Genomic DNA, 17,539 nt, shown 5'->3' on the forward strand with positions numbered 1-17,539 from the left:
ATACTTCACCCAATTCTTCTTCTCTTTTCGCCCAGTCGCGCGTAAATTGAAGCCGCTGAGCTGCATCTTCCTTTCGTAAAAAGATCCTCTTTCTAGCTTGCCATTTGCGCAAGTTAACCTCATTTAAAGTCCGGCGGACAGTCGTGGCGCTCAACCCAAGACTCAGGTCATCCACCAAGTCTTTCCTTGAGACGCTTTCATCCTGTCGTACAGCGTGAATAATAGCCCTTTTCGCCCGAGGCGTCAGACCTGGGGGACGCCCGGACCGAGGGCTAGGATCGATTGATGCCGTTGTCTCAAGCCGTTGAAGCAGACGGCTGATTGTGGCCGTCGTAACCCCAAAACGCGTCGCGACCACACTCCTTTTCTCTCCAGCTTGTACGGCCGCAATAATAGCCGCACGAAGCTCAGGGCTGGTTTGTTGTCTTCCTTGGCGATTTCCAGATATTATGGTCCCAAAAGACCGTAAATTGGACGTCATAATAAAAAGTTGTGGATGATTGAAGATGAAGGTGGCAGGAAACGCGGATCCGATCGTCGACGCGAGTCGCGTGTGTGAACGGCCTCTAGTAGCTGGATTCCAGCTATCTAGTCCAGGATGCTATTTACATCAAATGTGAACGGCCTCTAGTAGCTGGATTCCAGCTATCTAGTCCAGGATGCTATTTACATCAAAGATGAAGAAGAAAGAAAGAAGTTCCCAAATGCCCCTGAGCTGTGGAACGATTTCCCGTCCCTGGCGCGCACGAGCCTCTTACGTCTTGCGGCACAGCCGCAAGGATATGGGCCCTGGCCCGTGACATCAAAGATGAAGAAGAAAGAAAGAAGTTCCTAAGTGCCCCTGAGCTGTGGAACGATTTCTCGTCCCTGGCCCGTGACAGCGTGGCGTTGCAGGACTTTTGGAACCCCACTGTACTCCGTTCTTCTTCGCGGCGGCCTTCAAACAGACCCCATTCTTGACGTCTGCAATAGCGTTTTCTAGGTCTTCTGCAGAGGATACCGGCATTATAGCAGTAAAAGAAGAAGATGAAGAAAGAAAAAAGTGAATTGAAGAAGAACTCGATTTATCGTAGATTTAAATACTGGCGTGGACGCGTCTTCGCGCTCCCCTGGACGCGTTTGTGGTGGGGGTCGGTTACCAGGGGGGGTCGGTTACATGGGTGGTTGACTTACCTCAGAAATTTGGGCCGAACTCCGGCCCAAACTCCGCCAGCAGGACATATTGACCTTGTTGTAGAGCTCAGTCCACTCAAAGCTTACCAAAAGAAAGTGGAGCCGAGTGCGTCGTTGGGCTTGTCTATTGCCCGCCGTTCTCATCCCCGAAACTCCGCGGGGATAGTAGAGGCGGGCCCGCGGGTTTCCCGATGCTTCTTGAGCGGGCACTCGGGCCTATTTCCGTTCCCGAGGCTCCGCACTGGGCGTGTTCAGTGACAACGTGAGCTACCTTCTAGTAATATTAGACACAATCTGTGGTGTTGGATCGGGGATCGATAATATTTCAATTGAGACGAAATAAGGGATATAAGACATCCAAAGGCTACCAATGTCAACTAAGTGGCCCTCTGATCATGAGATGATTTGGCGCACACTCCTGGGTCCTTCATGCTGAGGTAGACGAACCACTCAACGGACTTTTTGGACTAAAGATGAGTCATAGCGCTGCGGGGTAGCCTAAAACAGGGGAGGCAACCCATCGGGGGTTGCGCAAAAAGCCTTGAGGAACGAAAGTTTGAGGTTGGGGTGAGATATCGTGGGTGTTGGATAGTTTGGAAGATCAATTGAGGGGGGTTTGTTACTTAAGAGTTTCATGGTGGGTGCAGTTGAGCGGCAGTTTCTACGCGTTGTGTCGCAGGGTAGGCATGATCTTCACGACCTCAGGATACAACCATATTAGTAATCTAGCTGCGGTGCTATAAATAAATCTGCGGGATGGAGACCCCGCACCTTAGACAATCAATCAACACACCCCTTTGAAGAATAGGCTTCAAGATGGCTCGTTAATAATACTAAATCACGGGAATCCGCATAGAGACGGAGAGAAAACTGGTAAGGAAGCATAAGCAACAAGCGGACATGGTATGGGCTGAAGGAGACAAGGGCACAATTTGGGCAATGTATGGGTATATTTGTAATTGGTGCCCTTTTGGTTTAAGCCGCCGGGCGTAATATAAATTGACTGACTGACTGGTGCTGCTCATCATTTCACTTTTGACCCTTCAAGCACGTTCAGTGCGACACGTTGTTACACAGAGCATCTATAGCTCCGGAAACTAAATTATGGCAACCTCCACTGTTGAAGTCGAGTTCATTTGCCAATTTGGCGCCAGGCAATTCACACACAACCACAGCATCGCCCGAAGTCTTGTCATCGAGGCGAATCGTGCCGGACGAGATGCCGAATACAACGAACGGTTCGCGCAGGCCATGATGCCTCTTATGAAGGAGCATGAATCAGCATGTCGCAGTGCCTCGGGGGCTTTCTGTGAATGCTGCGGGCGGTTTGCGACAGACATCCTACAGAGTCCAATATCTATGTTGCACGGGGATAAACCTCGCATTGTGGTTTGGGTCACCTCCTTGTGTGGAAGCGGGCAGTGTGAGATCCAGAAGAGACAGGAAATGCAATTAATGATGCAGGAAATGCGGCAAGAGGACGAGATGCTTGGTGAGGTTTTGGGACGCACTGATTGCATGGAGGTTAAGCTGTGCAAGGTATGCGGCACGACTGTGAGAGTGAAGCGGTGCGATAGTTGTCGTGCAGTGGCATATTGCGGCAAAGACCACCAAAAGGCGGACTGGAAGGTTCATAAGAAGGCGTGTGTGCCTAGAGGATGTCAGCAGACAAGGAGAGTCTGGAAGGAGACGGGGACAACATCAGAGATTGTGGATGGAGTGAGGCAACAGACAAGTTGGGTTCACATTGTGGCTGATGAATAGGACAAGCTGTATTGTTGTGTACTTTCCTGATGAGAATATTGCAGCAGACTACCATTTATGTAGTTATTCCTTTCCCAGTATTTTTTTGGGTGGGTTGACGGCTTCGATGTGGCCGGTTTGGCCAATCTGATGGTCAAGCGACAATTGAATCAAGGGCAGGCGTCGAAAGGTTTACGAGGCAGGACTTTGCCTAGTATTGTTTGACTCGCTAGAGGAAGACGCTGAGGCTGAGGCAGGGAAAGATTGAGTGACAGTGCTACCGGACTGTTCCGTGTTGAGACGGTGAGTGACGTAATGTCTCCCGAGCTACCTGATCTTGACAGCAGCTATGTGATGCGCGAAAAGGCAACGATGTGGCCGTCCTCCTCAAAATCACGGCAGTTGTAACGGCTCCATGGAGGGACGGGGAGGAGAGCGCAGAGTTGGAATAGCGACGAATTGTATGCGTGGACTGGCCGAGACTGTGACAATGGACGCATACAGGCAGGGTTGTACGTGGTTAAGAGGACTATTAGCGGATCACTTGGATACTGCAGGAACCAATGTGACATGTCGTATTAAGGAGCATAATCGTCACCCAGAAGCGAAATCGTGCAACTAAAGAGATTCCGCCGCGGAAGCCTTGTGATCTACCGGCCGCCTGGAGTCATCGATGTCGAGAAGGCAGCAGCAGGATGGATAGTCCAGCGGCGAAGCCACATGAGGCGGTTGCTCCCTTAGGAGGCTGGTCGTTGTCAGCTGGGAACGGACAAGAGGGTAAGATTGCAAGTTTGTGGGAGAGAGAGCCAGGAGATGAGACGACCGGAGGCGGCGTAGATGTGGTAGCAGCTGCCGAAAAGGAGCCCAGCGCACGGGGGAAGAGGCTGGGACGTTTGTCAACATACGATTCACCGGCGAATGCAGCATCGACGTTCCGACAGATTCAGCCTAAGCAGTCTGCGGTTGAAGATACTGCATGGAGGCAGCATGCGGAAGCAATTGTAAGGTCGTTGCCCAAAAGACCTCTGCGAGGCGGTTTGCGGTCGAAAAGAGCACGGAAGTCTCATGATACGGCCAATAGTGGAGGTTCCGCGCAACATCAGCCACCGGGTCAGCCCAGGCGACAGGCAAAGAGAAACTGCAATAACAGCCGAGATGAGCCTCCGAGGAAACAAATTCGAGCTAGAATCCGAAGGCAAAGGAGACGGGAACTGCAGGCCGAAGACTTGGCGAGCGTGTTGCGCTTCTTGGAGGACGAATTTGCCGTGAAGGAGAGTCTGTCCAACGAGCAGACATGGTGTACGCCAGTACCGCACGAGAGAAAGGTGTCGACCGTGCGAGATTTTTACCAGGCGTTCCACGATGCGAGCACTTTGCCGATACGGACCTGCATGCTGTGCTACCGTAAGCGCACGAAAAAAGAGTTGAGCGAGGTGACGTGGGACCGATGGATGTCGAGCTGCGTCGAAAAGGGCGACCGCTCGCCATTTTCATGTCGAAGTTGCTTTCCCGTGGGAGAATCTATCTTAGGCTGTGCGGAGTGTATGCGTTGCCTGAGGCGGGGTGGCCTGTCGCCAGCGGCCCAACTTCACGGCCGCCTTGGCTGTGAGCACATGTTTCCCGACGAGCTCAAGGGCCTCACACTGGTCGAGGAGAAGCTCATCGCGCTGAATTCGTGTTATGGATTTGTCACAAGGTACAGCATTCCGGGTGGTCAGAGGCAGAGTCTGAGGTATCCGAGGCATGTCAAAGGCCACATCACGGTGTTCCCAAACAACGTGCAGGAGCTGGCTACGAAAGTGCTCCCCCATCCGCTTTTGCAAGTCATGGACGAGATCCACGTCTCGTGGCAGGGCGCGGAGAAGCCGGGACCGAGTGATCTTTCAAGCCTCCTATCGGTGAGGCGGCGAGTCGTTGAGAGGGCCCTTGTCTGGCTGAAGAAGAACAATCCACACTATGCTGAGATCGAGATCGACGCGACGGAGATGGAGAGTTGGGGAGCCCCGCCGCATGGGGTGCCGTTGTTGGTGTACGATCGCATGGAGCGGAACGAGCCGTCGGCGTGGGAAAAGACACGAACAGCGCAAGTCGTGCCGCCCATGGAGCGCGCCATGGACGATGAGGATTCGGTGGAGATCGAGGAAATCCTCGATCTGCTCAATCAGGGAGAAGGCGCGCCAACATGCCAGACTGGAGGACCAGTGACGAACGAGGGAAACGAGCCTCGCTGTGAAGCTGGAGCTGAGGCTGACCAGGCCGCGAAACCGATCAATGAGGTCACCTCTTCTGGAATGTTTCCGCTGGACGGGCCGCCGGATGTAGCGGACGTCGAGAAATTGCGGTTTGCTTGCGACGCTGTCGGTGAAGGTGCTGGGACCGGTCATATGGGCCCGAGAACACGGGTTGGATCCTCGGCTAAAAGGCGGCCGAGGCCTGCTGATGACGACTCTGAGCCGTACATTCATGTTTCTCGTGGGGACGAGTTCGCCGACTCGTTTGATGCCTCGTTCTTTGCGAAGACGTTTCCCACGCTATTACCGTTCGGCGTCGGGGGGCCACGGTTAGTCGAAGAAGCCGCCTTAGAGGCGGGAAGAGGTGCCAACATGAGTGGAGCAGATATGGCGGCGCGAGACCTCTTGTCGTCTCGGAACATGAGCCTTCGGACCTGGGCTGACATTGTGCTGCGGCGTCACGGCGGCCGATTTGCGACGCACCACATTTTCGCATTTCTCGTGTTCAACATGGGCGTGCGGTCGAGGAACCGGCGTGTCAGCATGCTGAGCGTGACGAGGAAGAATTTCCGCAAGGTGGAGCGCATCGTGCAGTCGCTGACTGCAGACAGGTTAGCGGCAGCTAGGGCAGAGTTGGAAAGCTCAGGTAAGACTACCGATGATGGCGTGAAAGAGCTTCTCAAGAGCCTTTCACTGTATGGCTACCGCCAGCCTATGTCTAGAGAGTCCCGTCTCAGCATGCGGCACAAGATTCAGGCGCTCATCGTTCGCTATGGCGTGCCTGCCATTTGGTTCACGATCAACCCAAACGACATTACGAACCCGGTGAAGCTCCGACTGGCAGCGTATCGCTCACGCGATCCTGAGGCAGCTGAGGCTTTCCTGCGAAGCCTTGACATGTCGTTTAAACGTGTGCGGTTGTCCATCTCAGACCCCATGAGTTCGGCAATATTCTTCCACCGGGAGATGACGTTGTTTTTCGAGCATTACGTGAAAGTAGGAGAAGAGTCAGTTTTCGGGCGCATCAGCCAGTACTATGGTGCTGTGGAAACCAATGAACGAGGGGCGCTTCACGTTCACGGGCTGCTCTGGTTGCATGGAAACGCGCATCTGAGTTCTGTGCTTGCCGACATCCACGAGGAGGACCGGGCGGCGTATCGTGAGCGCATCGTCCAATACGTCGATAGTGTTTTCTCAGAGGTAATGTAATGCTCAATGCGTGCTGTTGGCCATCCAGGACTTCTGGTGGGCAAACGGGTCTGGGCTGACATACTAGGCAGGATCTTGACCAGGACGGGTTCTGCGTCGTGCAAGCGGAGCGGTCGGTGACGTCCGATATTTCCTCCCTGCTGGACAACACCGAGCAGTTCTCGGCTGCATTTGACGAGGAAGCCAACTTCTGTGCCGGCGCGACACAGATCCATACCCACAGTCCGACCTGCGTCAAGTACTCCCTGGGCAAGAAGAGAGGGAAGGGCGACCTCTGTCGGTTCAAGGCGCCATGGAGATTGGTCGACAAAACTGCATTCACGCCAGACGGCGTGCTGCAGATTCGCAGGACGCACAACATGGTTAATCGGTGGAACAAGGCCATTGCCGTGGGGCTTCGCCACAACCACGACATCTCCTTCATAGCGACGCAGCGGAAGACCATGGCCCTCGTGTATTATGTGACGAATTACGCGACCAAAGTAGAGGACCCGACGTGGAAGCGCGTCGCTGCGGCCGCAGAACTGTTGCCTGTCCTCTCAGCAGGTGGATTGCCGACCGATGGGGCGGATGTTGGCGGCGACGATGGTACCAAAAACAGGACGCGACAGTTTCTGATGAGAGTGGCGAATCGTGTATTCACCGAGCGGCCTCTATCGCAAGTCGAGGTCGTCGCCCATCTTCTAGGATACCCGAGCGAGTTCACGAACAGCAGCGCTTGGGCGTACCTGAATGTATCTCTGCTTTACTGGCACGTCTTCCGACGGTGGCGACATCTCCGGCAAGAGAGCGGCATCGCGGTCGCGGACGGTTTGGTGGACGACTCGATCGTCGTGGAAGAAGCAGGCCAGAGAATTAGCTTCGCTGAGGCGTATCGCCATCGTGGAGATGTCCTGCGAGGTCTGTGCCTATATGACTATGTTTCGCTTGTCGGGCTCAAACGCGTTGGCAAGGACGAAAGCTCAGGTGCCTGGGGAGAGGTACCCTTCGAGAGCGATTGGACGCCTGGAAGACAATGGGTGCAGGAGCTGAGACGGCCGGGAAAGCATGCCGTCGTCTGCTTTGACGGCTACCTTAGCAAAGATTTTGACCAAGACGACGAAGGGTCGTGCCATCGTAGGTATGTCCGGGGACGACTCGGCCGAAAGGGGTTGAAAGAGACTAACTCTCATACTGAAGAGCAGCCGTGCAGCACCTTGCCCTGTTTGTGCCGTGGGAGTCCTTCTTGGGTGAAGAACGAGACGACATCAACGACATATGGGCGCGGGCACGAGAGGCGCTGCATCCTAGAATCTCATGCCTCGTCGATAACGTGCAACTGCTTCGGCGGTCCGCCGAAGACGCAAAACGGGACGCTAAGCAATGGGCATCCTCATCCGGCGATGGCGACCCCACGGGCGCTCATGTTGAGGAGGCGGGAGCAGGCCAGGCGGATGAAGAGGCCGCATCGGCGTACCAGTCCGATAACGTTGGAAACGCAACGCGTCTTATCGACGTCGTCCGAAGCGCGGTCGGTGCGAACCAGATCACGGCGGGATCGCAGGAGCTCACAGCAATGATGCAGCAGCTCTGCCGCTTCCAGCAATCAGCGCTATCCTCGACGGCCGAACTCCAGGCCACCATAACACCCGAACGGGGTGAAAGACGGATAACCACGCCAGGGCGGGTGTTTTCCGGGGCCGCAGTACCGCCACAGGATCAGGTCAAGGCCATAAAGTCACAGCAGATATGTGCCTCCAAAGAGAGGGTGAAAATGATCCAGGGCATACAAAACATGGCCGTGGCCCATGGAACTGATCGCGGTGCAGCGGCGCGGAGCGTGCTCACCGGTTTCGGGGACGGGGACATTCAAATGACGGCGGCAGACTTGGAAGAGGCTGTAGACGATGCAGATCCGAGGGTAGAAGTCCGGTTCGGCCCATCAACCTCTTTCCTCGAGGCTGGCAAGGTTTTGGTGGCACGATTGACATTGAACAAGAGACAGGCGATCGCTTTCCTGATAATATGTCGCCAGCTCGACCTGATAAACCGTGGGGAGAACGGCGACATCGGTCAGCTCTGCCAATTCGTCGGCGGCGAAGGAGGGACTGGCAAGTCGCGAGTCATCGAGGCAGTCGTCGAGCTTTTCGCTAAGAAGGGCCTTTCGAATCGTCTGCTGATCACGGCGACGTCAGGGACGGCCGCAGCACGCATCAATGGCATCACGATCCACTCTGCATGCGGGTTCTCGAAGGACCAAGGGACAGGTGCGGACATCACGAAAGACTTAGACGGCGTCCGGCTGCCGAAACGGGCGGAAAGATTCGTCCACGGCCAGTCGCGAATGGACTGGCAGGACAAGGACCTGCTAGTCATTGATGAGGTGAGCATGCTCGGAGCGCGGACGCTGCACGCGGTGAACGAGCAGCTCTGCCTGCTCCGCGGATCGCAGCAAGATTTCGGGGGGATCCCCATCATTCTCTTTTGCGGAGACTTCCGCCAGTTCCGCCCGGTCCAAGAGAGGTCGATCCTGCTCCCCAGCGTGGCCGTGTCGTGGGACGAAGACAACTCATTCAGGGCCGAGCAACGGCACCAGCATGACAAGGCGCACGCGCTGTGGAAGAAATTCACGACGGTCGTCATGCTGGACGAACAAATGCGCGCCGCCGGGGATTCGGTACTGCAGAGGCTGTTGAAGCGAATCCGATTAGGCGTGCAGGACCGGACGGATCTAGACCTCCTCAACTCGAGGTGCTACCGGGAGGACAGGCGGATCCCGTGGGAGACGGGCATCACCGTGGTGACGCCGTTGAACAGGAATCGGTGGAACCTCAACATGGAGGCGACTTTGTCGTTCCAGATTCAGCAGCGGTCGATGATGCGAGTCTTCATATCCGAGCACAAATGGAAGCACGGTCTGCCGACAGAGGAAGAGGCCATCATGATGCTGAACCAGGGCGACGATAGCGCGATACCGGTGCCGGCCGTCTTCATGTTCGTGCCGGGAATGCCGGTCGTCGTGAACCATAATACCCACCAGGGGCTAAAACTGGTCAACGGCGCCCCTTACACGGGGCTGGAGGTCATCCTCGACAAGGCGTACCCGGGCCATCGAATCTCGGCCGACATAACGGTCCACTTCGGGCCGCCGGCGGGGATAATTCTGGAGTCGGAAACGACACAAGACTTCCACTTCGTTGGGATGCCGCAGGGCACGATCCTGTTGGCGCCCATGAGCGTTAAGATACAATGCCAGCGGAAACGGCCGTGGCAGCAGAATGACGTTACCCGAAAGGGCTTGCCCTGTGCGGCGACTTTTTCGTGTACAGACTACAAGGTGCAGAGCAGGACGTTCGAGCGCATAGCACTGGAGCTGCGAGGGACGAGGACGACAAATGTCGACGGACGCGTCGTCCCCTCGCAGTGCGACCCTTACAGCTTGTACGTGCAGCTGTCGCGGTGCCGGACGCTGGACGGCATCATGCTCGTGTCCAAGGTGCGGGAGAGAGACCTGGTGGGAAACAGGGTCCCCGAGGAAATGACCGCAGCGCAGGCGAGACTGGAGGAACTGAGCGACAGGACCGTCCAGGAGGCGTTGCGCTGGTTTGACGAAGAAGGGGATGAGGAAGCGGTGGGGCGGCGGGGGCGGGCGGCTGGGAAGGCGCTTACTTGGACAACACACACAAAGGCACAGACCAGGCGGGCAAGAAGGGCATAATCCTTTCGTTCCTCAAGGCATTTCCTCAAGGCACAAGAATGGCAGGCAAGAAGGAGAAAAAGGCAGCGACGACCAATCACGACGGACTTTGTGGTTTTGGGGGTGAGGGGCGGGGCGGGGCATAATCCTTTCGTTCCTCAAGGCACCTTTCGTTCCTCAAGGCATTTCGTTCCTCAAGGCATTTGGGGGTGAGGGGCGGGGCGGGGCATAATCCTTTCGTTCCTCAAGGCATTTCGTTCCTCAAGGCATAATCCTTTCGTTCCTCAAGGCATTTCGTTCCTCAAGGCATGTTAGTAACTATAACTTGTAACGATGAGTTCTGCTTATCTCACCATCCCCTCATTTTCTCACCCTTTCAAACTATCGTTAGACTTTATTTTGATGTCGCAGTGCATAGCGTGCCATGCGCCACCAGGATACCCTAGATACATTCACCAAATTCGGCAATATCTAAGCTGCTAAAGACAGTCACACGCAAGCTTTTAAATAACACTTTTGGAAATCTTATTACCAAGCTCTTGGCCATTAATGCTGTGCTGTAAACGGACCCTGAAAACTGCCATAGCCATCTTCGTTCCTCAAGGCTGTTTTGCGCAAACCGCGACCGGTTTGCCTCTCCTGTTCAATCTCTCTACCGTATGCGCTTATTGGGCAAAATCGCGCACACCGTGATAGGATTGTGACCCTGTATTACGAAACCTCTGATAGATCGATATCCTGACCTTAGTCAGAGGGGGCGTGAGATTACATAAAACCCCTCTCGAGAAAAGAGGGGGCCGGAGGCATCCTAGATCAAGACAATCATCTTTGGTCTCCACACCCGATTGAACACTTATCCCTTGATCGAATGTGCCGTACGCTGTCCAACACAACGCGATAAGATACGAAACCCGCCGGGGTACGAAGCTATTCCCTTCTTGAATATTTCTGAGCCAAGACTTTTCGAGCGGGTCCGCACTATTCCACTTTCGATTTTTTCTGAGCCAAGACTTTACTGGTAACGCCCGCTGACGCAGGCAGATGCCCCGGAACTCTGGAATGATTGAACGATGAACGAGGCTGGGAACAAAGTGGAAGGCGGGAATAGCGGGCTCTGACTGGTGTGGGACGCTAAAATCAGAGGCCACTATTAAGGTACATAGTGTCAAGGATATGGCCTTGGGCGTCAGGCGCGAGGGTCACCCTGGATTATCACAGTTAGCTTCATAGCTCCGCCAGGTGCCTTTCTCTAGCACCTCGCGCGTCAACACCTGTGAGGGTACGGCATTGGCCTATGTGTAGTAGGTAGCATGTCAGTTCCTGAGCTGTCATTGTGGCTCCTTTGGTTGACCGATCTACCGTGTTACCTTGCCCAGAAGAGTCCCTGATTGGGTGGTGAAAGCTACCACTCCGTCCTCTTACATCACCTTTTCTTCCCCGCCTGGTTTCTTCTCCCTTGCCCGTGCCTGACAGGTAGTGTATCTATAATCTATCTATAGGCTTCTAATGTACCGATATTATATAACTAGAATGTAGATTGAGAAAGTCAAAACTTACTGTCTTGTCCATGTGCGTATGGTTTCCTCCTCGAGTTTATGAAGCCTTTCCATCTCAGTGAGTAGCGCATCATGCGGACGAAATCGGAGGTCCTTCATCTCAAGTTTCTGTAAGAGATACAGACCATCTAAAGATTGAGGGCGCGAAAGTTGGACCAGCATAGAACAAAACTTCTTATGCATGTCTTGACCCTTGGCAGATGGATTATCTTTTAGGTCAAGGACTGCTGTCTTGAGAGTCGCCCCTTGTACTTTATAGTCCGTCAGGCTAAATGCTGAACATATTGGAACTTGTTTTCTCCGTACGGAATATGTCTTGATGGTGATTGATCTCTCTATAGGGAAAACAGGGAAGTCGTTAGCCTGGAGATGTTCAAAGCCAAGGTGCTTCGGATTCTCTTGGCGGAATAGAACACAGGCTGGCGGTTTAGTACATAAGATGAACAGGTCATCAATCTCGAAAAAGTCCGCTGTCCATTGTTAGTGTAACTGCATGTCGTGTAATCGGTCGTGGGAAGGCACACCTGATGGGTCAATAACGATACCTGAAGGAATACCACGTGTGCCATTGACATGTCCAAGAAGGGTGCAGATGTTAGCAAGAATTACCCCAGGCATCCCCGGTGTGTAGAGGAAAAGACCTTGAAAAGGGATCTTAGTACCTTGATCCCTTTGTTGAAGCAAGTCTTCGAGATAAAGAGGGAAAGAGGATGTAGAAGTGGTTCTGCTGTGCTGGGCTGGGAAGATGTAAATTCGTTGTGATCGACATCGAGCAAAGTATTCCGTTCTGACGAGATTGAGATGATGTCGAAGTGCGTTCAATTTCGCAACGAAAGTTGCACCTTCCAGTTCCGGCATGAAAAGAGAAGTTATCACTCTGGTGTTCAGCAAAGCCAGATCTTCTTCAGTCAAGGCAGAAGCCCTTGCTCGGCGGACCAAATCTCGGAATATGGGGTCCTGTGCTTGTCTTATCTGCTCGTTGAGGATAATTACTTCTTTGAACAGATGCCAGACCATCTGGCCATTGACATCCTCACTATTCCCATGTCTCGGTTCTCTCCACAGTGCTGGCCCTTTTACAGGCGGGAATTGGAAGAAGTCCCCAAAGAAAATGATAACTGGCAGTCCACCAAAGAGGTCAGGTGAGCTGCGATCCAGGGATTTTGCAATCTTGCACTGATTGTTGATCATGCTTAACGAAGTTAAATCCAACATACTAACTTCGTCGATGATTATAATCGTCTTCCTGGACCACAACTTTTTGACGCGAGCGCTTACTGTAGGCTTTTGGGTCTTGGAAATTGAAATACCCAAAGAGGTATGGTAGGTATTTCCACTGATATTGTCAGCAGCAGCTCCTGTAGGCGCCATCAGGATGACCTCATGCTTTCGCATCATAAGGTCCATGCCGGCAACAATGGCTTTGATGACTCGACTCTTGCCAGTTCCGCCTTCTCCTCCAACGTAGAGGAGCATCTGATCCCGCCTGGATGCATCATATGGATTATCTCTCCAAGCTATCGCGGCAGAAAGCACTCTTTCTATAACAAGTCTCTGCTTTGTATTGAGAGGGAGAACTTTGCAGACTAGTGTGGTAAGAGTTGTGCCAGAAGGGCTATCGCCGACTCGAGAGCGAAGGTTTATTAAGTTTGGTATGGCTTGGAGTGAACTCAGAGTAGGGTGGAAAGTGCCATCACCAAGATCAGGACCGAAATCGTCGCCCTCGAGTGCAATATGCTCTTCTGGTTCGATGTTATCAAGCTCATCGCGTGTAGCAAGGCCTTTGATTTGTAGCTTCCAGCTTTCTAGTGTAGGGTTGGGGAAGAATCTAATGCCAGAGGTAGTAAACGTGGGAAGTCGAAAAATATCAAGAGGCACAAGACTTCGTGATTGCAGGCATTGAACAAGGTGCGCTTTTGAAGATAAGAATGGAATACGCTGGCTGGCGGCATGAAGTTCCTTGCGCCAAGATGTAGCGATGGAATGGTATGCCAATATCAAAGCCTCATTGGTGAATTCCTGTTGTGGAGAATCCTGAGATTCTTCGGCATCCAAGTCGGAATTAGCAATTTCCATATCGTCAACGTTATGGTCGAGGTCGTCCTGAGATATCGCCGTTGCGTTACGGAGAGCGGCGTCAACCATTGCATCCTCTCTGGATTTCCGAAGGAGCTCCATGTTCCTAGCGAAGTTGCGATTATGAGGCGAAAGCGTGGGTTCAACAATGTCCCATATTCTCGAACAGGCATCCCGTTTTGTGTCATACTCAGAAGCGTGTTGTTGAAATAGGGCCGGCAGTTGGTCCCATGGTAGGAAAAACCCCAATTGCACTTCGGCGAGGTCATTCTTGATAGCAGTTGTGTTTGGATGACCTCCACGAACACCTTCCTCCTGGATCTGGTACTGAGAGAATTGGCCGTTGAAGGACACGGTCTTCACCTGAGACTCGGTACGTGCCATGCGCTGCACGTGTGTGTTGCTCTTGGGGTGGATCGTATCGAATTCCACGTCGGATGTCGTTGCGTCAGACCTTCTCTTAACATCTACTAACATGCAGTATTCGAAAAAGGTAAGATGAGCTAGATCTGGACCACGCCATCTGTAGTTGTCGAAACGGCTAACAGGAGCCGTATCCTTGGGTTGAAAGGTGCATTCCTCTTCGCCTGTGAACTCGGGAGAGCCATCGAACAGTGATCCGGTAGACTCAATGGCGGTGCGTACATATCGCCTTAGCCACCAGAGATTGACTTGGACAAAGTTGTAATTCCTTGTGTAATATGTCGGTAGCTGAAGCAAGGAGTTGGCGATCTGTACACCGCTAATCTCGCGGTCGTGAGACAGAGTGTTGAAGCAGCGAAGAGCAAATTGGTCCATATCCATTTTCCGAAATCGCATGTCGGCAGCATCTGGTGTCTGAGTGGCCTTTGCCTTATCCATGCTTTGTTTCAGCAATGCAGCCTTTACTAGCATTTGGTGTGGGGAAACGTCATCCTTCGTCGCATAATTTGTAAGGTAGTAGATGAGAGCCAGGCACTTGGTAGTGGTTGGGATCCAGGAGATGTCGTGATTTGATCGGATGCAACTGGCGATTGCTGGATTCCATGGATTGACCCAACCATAGTTTCGAGCGAGATGGACCACACCTAGCTCGTCCACTTCAGAATGCGGCCGAAGGTCCCGTGGCATACCAAATCTGCAAGCATCCTTCCCTCGCCCCCTTTGACGATACTTGAAACAGGTAGCGGTGTGGTTCGAGGAATGGATTTGACTTCTGCCAGCAACTGCATTGCTATCAGCCGTGAGTCTTTGACGGAATTCGTTATCAGAACCCGGATCCTTAGAAGAAGGTGGCGTATTTGCGGGCCCTGATTCCTGAAAGCTATCATTCTCCGAGTTTATGCTGTGAACAATGATAGATTCAAGATACCGTATCACCCGTTGAGCAAAGGCCCCATCTTGTACCAGCCGTTCCCGCAGAGTGCTGAAGGCAAGATTGCCCGTAAGCCATATCAAGACATGAAGATGTAGCATGCCACGACCGTTTGTCTCAACAACGCCGTAGTGATTTGCCACTTGCCCAAGGATTCCAGTACGTCCTGTGCCAGACTGGATGAGGCCATCAAAGATGGCTTTACAAACGTGATTGAAGAATTGGGCAACTGCCACTGGGTTTGACGTTGCTGCTGTATGACGAATAGCCGCGGTCGCTGCAGGGACGGCATCGGCAGGAATTTCGATACCTGCCAAGATTAGAACGAGAGGGTTCCGTAAATCGGAAGGATTGATCGTCGCCCAAATTGCCGGTTCGGCACCCCGTACAATAAGTCCTTTGATTTCAGTCCGCATCATCAGCTTTTGGGAGAATGATTCAGGTACTCGCATGCCGATTGTTGTAAGGCCTTGCTGAAGTCTGCGGACTGCGGGGTCCTTAATGGGTTGTCCATTGGACACTGCTGTTGCGGCAGTCTGCAACTGATCGACAGTCAAAGAGGCGATATCATCCCTAACAGATCTCCAGTTTTGGCGTTTAACAAGCATAGCGTTTCCGAGAGATGATCGGCGCAGCTGTATCACGTCGTAGAGAAGGTACATGAATGTCTTATGGCGAGGAAACCTACGAAGGTTAGTATAACATCATAGTTTCGGAGACTCTAACCTTCTGCTATGGTGGCTTAATGCCCACTGTGCAAAAGTATTAAGTGACACTGGTATTGGCCTCTGATCTTGATGGCCACCGAGGCCGTTGGGAAACAATGTCGGGAAAGCGCCAGTGAAATAATGGGGATCTTCCCAGCTACTCATCAGTGTAGCCTGGCTGTGAATAGCATAAGAGATTGTTGGCAAATCTCTTTGTCTATGCTCGTGCTCGGGCTCATCCGAACTATCTGCAGCTTGATCTGTTTCATCCACCCAACGCGTGTTACCTGTTACCACTCCTAACAAGGCATCAATCAACCGAAGGTTAGAATCCGTCCGTTCTCCATTGACATCCGTGTAGACTGAGCCGGTCACGAACGGATCATTGTCATTGGGAAGAAATGCCTCATCTTGAGCCGCCTGGAAGTCATTTTCATAGTTCCCAGTTTGAAGGCTAACAGTATATCCTTCGCGTTCGTGATGATCTGGATCCTCAAGATGAATGATGCTATCAGCGATTTCAGGCGGGATAAAGTCGGAAGGCCAGGCGTCTGTCATCGTATGGTTGATTGTGATATCGTGATAAAGATGGTTGTGCTGGACAAGATAATGCAACGCCGTCAGAACTTTGTCCTTTCGAACGCGTAAGAACGGTTTTAGATCCTGATTGGTAGGAGGGTGTTTACCTAGCCAGAAGACCTTGAATAGATTGTCTAACCTCAGTTCAGGGCTTGGGAGGATCTGAAGGAGGGGTCCAGGGTCTTGCGGAATGACAATCATGTGGCCTCGCAACGCATTGTAGTTTGTTGGAGAGGCATGGTCACCAGGTCGCAATTTGAGGATCGTACCAACAGGGTGGCATTTCGCGATAAGGCATTCCTCGACGGGCGTAAGGTCTTCCAATGCCGATGGATAATGCTGGCACATTGAGACGTTGACAAAGTTTTCCGCCGAAAATTTGGGAATGCTGCTGCGTCTAATGGCTGTATAGCATTGACTACAGAAATCCCAAGAATCTTCGTGATGGCCACATCGATCCAAGCTCGTTTGGTGGGTTTGGATGAAATGATCGTGATCGTCAATTTGATATACATATCCTGTGAAAAACTTGCCGCACGAACAGCATATTGATCTTTGGGATGCAGCTAACATCTTATCTTCGTATAGGCTGATGGAAGACCGAATATGGGAAGAAGAGATTTCTGGTGGAAATTCTCGCGAAGCCACCTCTCGCAGGTCGAATTCATCTTCTAACAAGCCCACAGCAAGTTTCACACAGTTCGGCGGAGGATTCCCTGATAAAGGACCTCCCGTTAGAGGCGTCAGGTTTATAGAATTGTGAAACGGATCGAAGTTGGGTGGAAGAATTGAAGGGATGGTGTTCTCAGGAACGTCAGGTTGCCGTCGAATCCAGTGGTAGGGTCGTGTTCGAGACCGACATCTATCGCATGTACGATAGCGAGAATCAGTCCAGTCCCGGAGACAACTGGTGCAAACAGTGGCAGGAGTGAACATTTCCCCAAGACGTAGAAGTCAGCAGTGAGTGAGCAATGGCGGCAGGAAGTATATTTGAGGGTGCGAGCATGGGTGTATGTGGACATTGACCAGGTGACCGAATCCAGCGACATAGATGGAAGTCAGAAGCGATTACATCACGATAGCGGCAAGACCTGCCAATTTTGTTTGTTTGCAATGGTAGGAAACCTCGGGGTGACGGGAGGGGAGTGGCGAAAACAAAGCAAGGGTGGCAGGAACAAATTTTATCCGAGTCTAACATGTGCTCGAATTCACCTGAGATCACGTTACAGTAAAAA

General features: G+C 52.6%; 4 protein-coding genes across 4 annotated transcripts; 1 reads left to right on the forward strand and 3 right to left on the reverse strand.

Moving 5' to 3' along the window:
- Positions 1-653: 653 nt before the first annotated feature.
- BGZ61DRAFT_467907 (uncharacterized protein) lies at positions 654-1,031 on the reverse strand. Its single transcript, XM_046247828.1, has one exon. It carries the CDS (start codon positions 1,004-1,006, stop codon positions 803-805), a length of 204 nt encoding a protein of 67 aa, XP_046094150.1. The 5' UTR covers positions 1,007-1,031; the 3' UTR covers positions 654-802.
- A 1,246-nt stretch (positions 1,032-2,277) lies between these two features.
- Positions 2,278-2,712, forward strand: BGZ61DRAFT_302818 (uncharacterized protein; the record flags this gene model as incomplete). Its single annotated transcript, XM_046238702.1, has 1 exon — positions 2,278-2,712. A coding segment is annotated over one exon (435 nt), but the record flags the coding sequence as incomplete, so codon positions are not given.
- Positions 2,713-5,994: 3,282 nt separating this feature from the next.
- On the reverse strand, positions 5,995-6,949 carry BGZ61DRAFT_204945 (uncharacterized protein). The gene has a single exon (XM_046237954.1). The coding sequence runs from the start codon at positions 6,799-6,801 to the stop codon at positions 6,172-6,174; it is 630 nt and encodes a 209-aa protein (XP_046094152.1). The 5' UTR covers positions 6,802-6,949; the 3' UTR covers positions 5,995-6,171.
- Positions 6,950-15,962: 9,013 nt separating this feature from the next.
- Positions 15,963-17,400, reverse strand: BGZ61DRAFT_205015 (uncharacterized protein). The gene is made up of 2 exons (XM_046237955.1): positions 16,412-17,400; positions 15,963-16,322 (listed from the first exon to the last, which is right to left on the reverse strand). Exons 1-2 carry the CDS (start codon positions 17,238-17,240, stop codon positions 16,246-16,248), a joined length of 906 nt encoding a protein of 301 aa, XP_046094153.1. The 5' UTR covers positions 17,241-17,400; the 3' UTR covers positions 15,963-16,245.
- Positions 17,401-17,539: the final 139 nt, after the last annotated feature.

Source organism: Ilyonectria robusta, assembly GCF_021365365.1.
Source record: "Ilyonectria robusta strain PMI_751 chromosome Unknown BGZ61scaffold_65, whole genome shotgun sequence".
Lineage (NCBI taxonomy): Eukaryota > Fungi > Ascomycota > Sordariomycetes > Hypocreales > Nectriaceae > Ilyonectria > Ilyonectria robusta.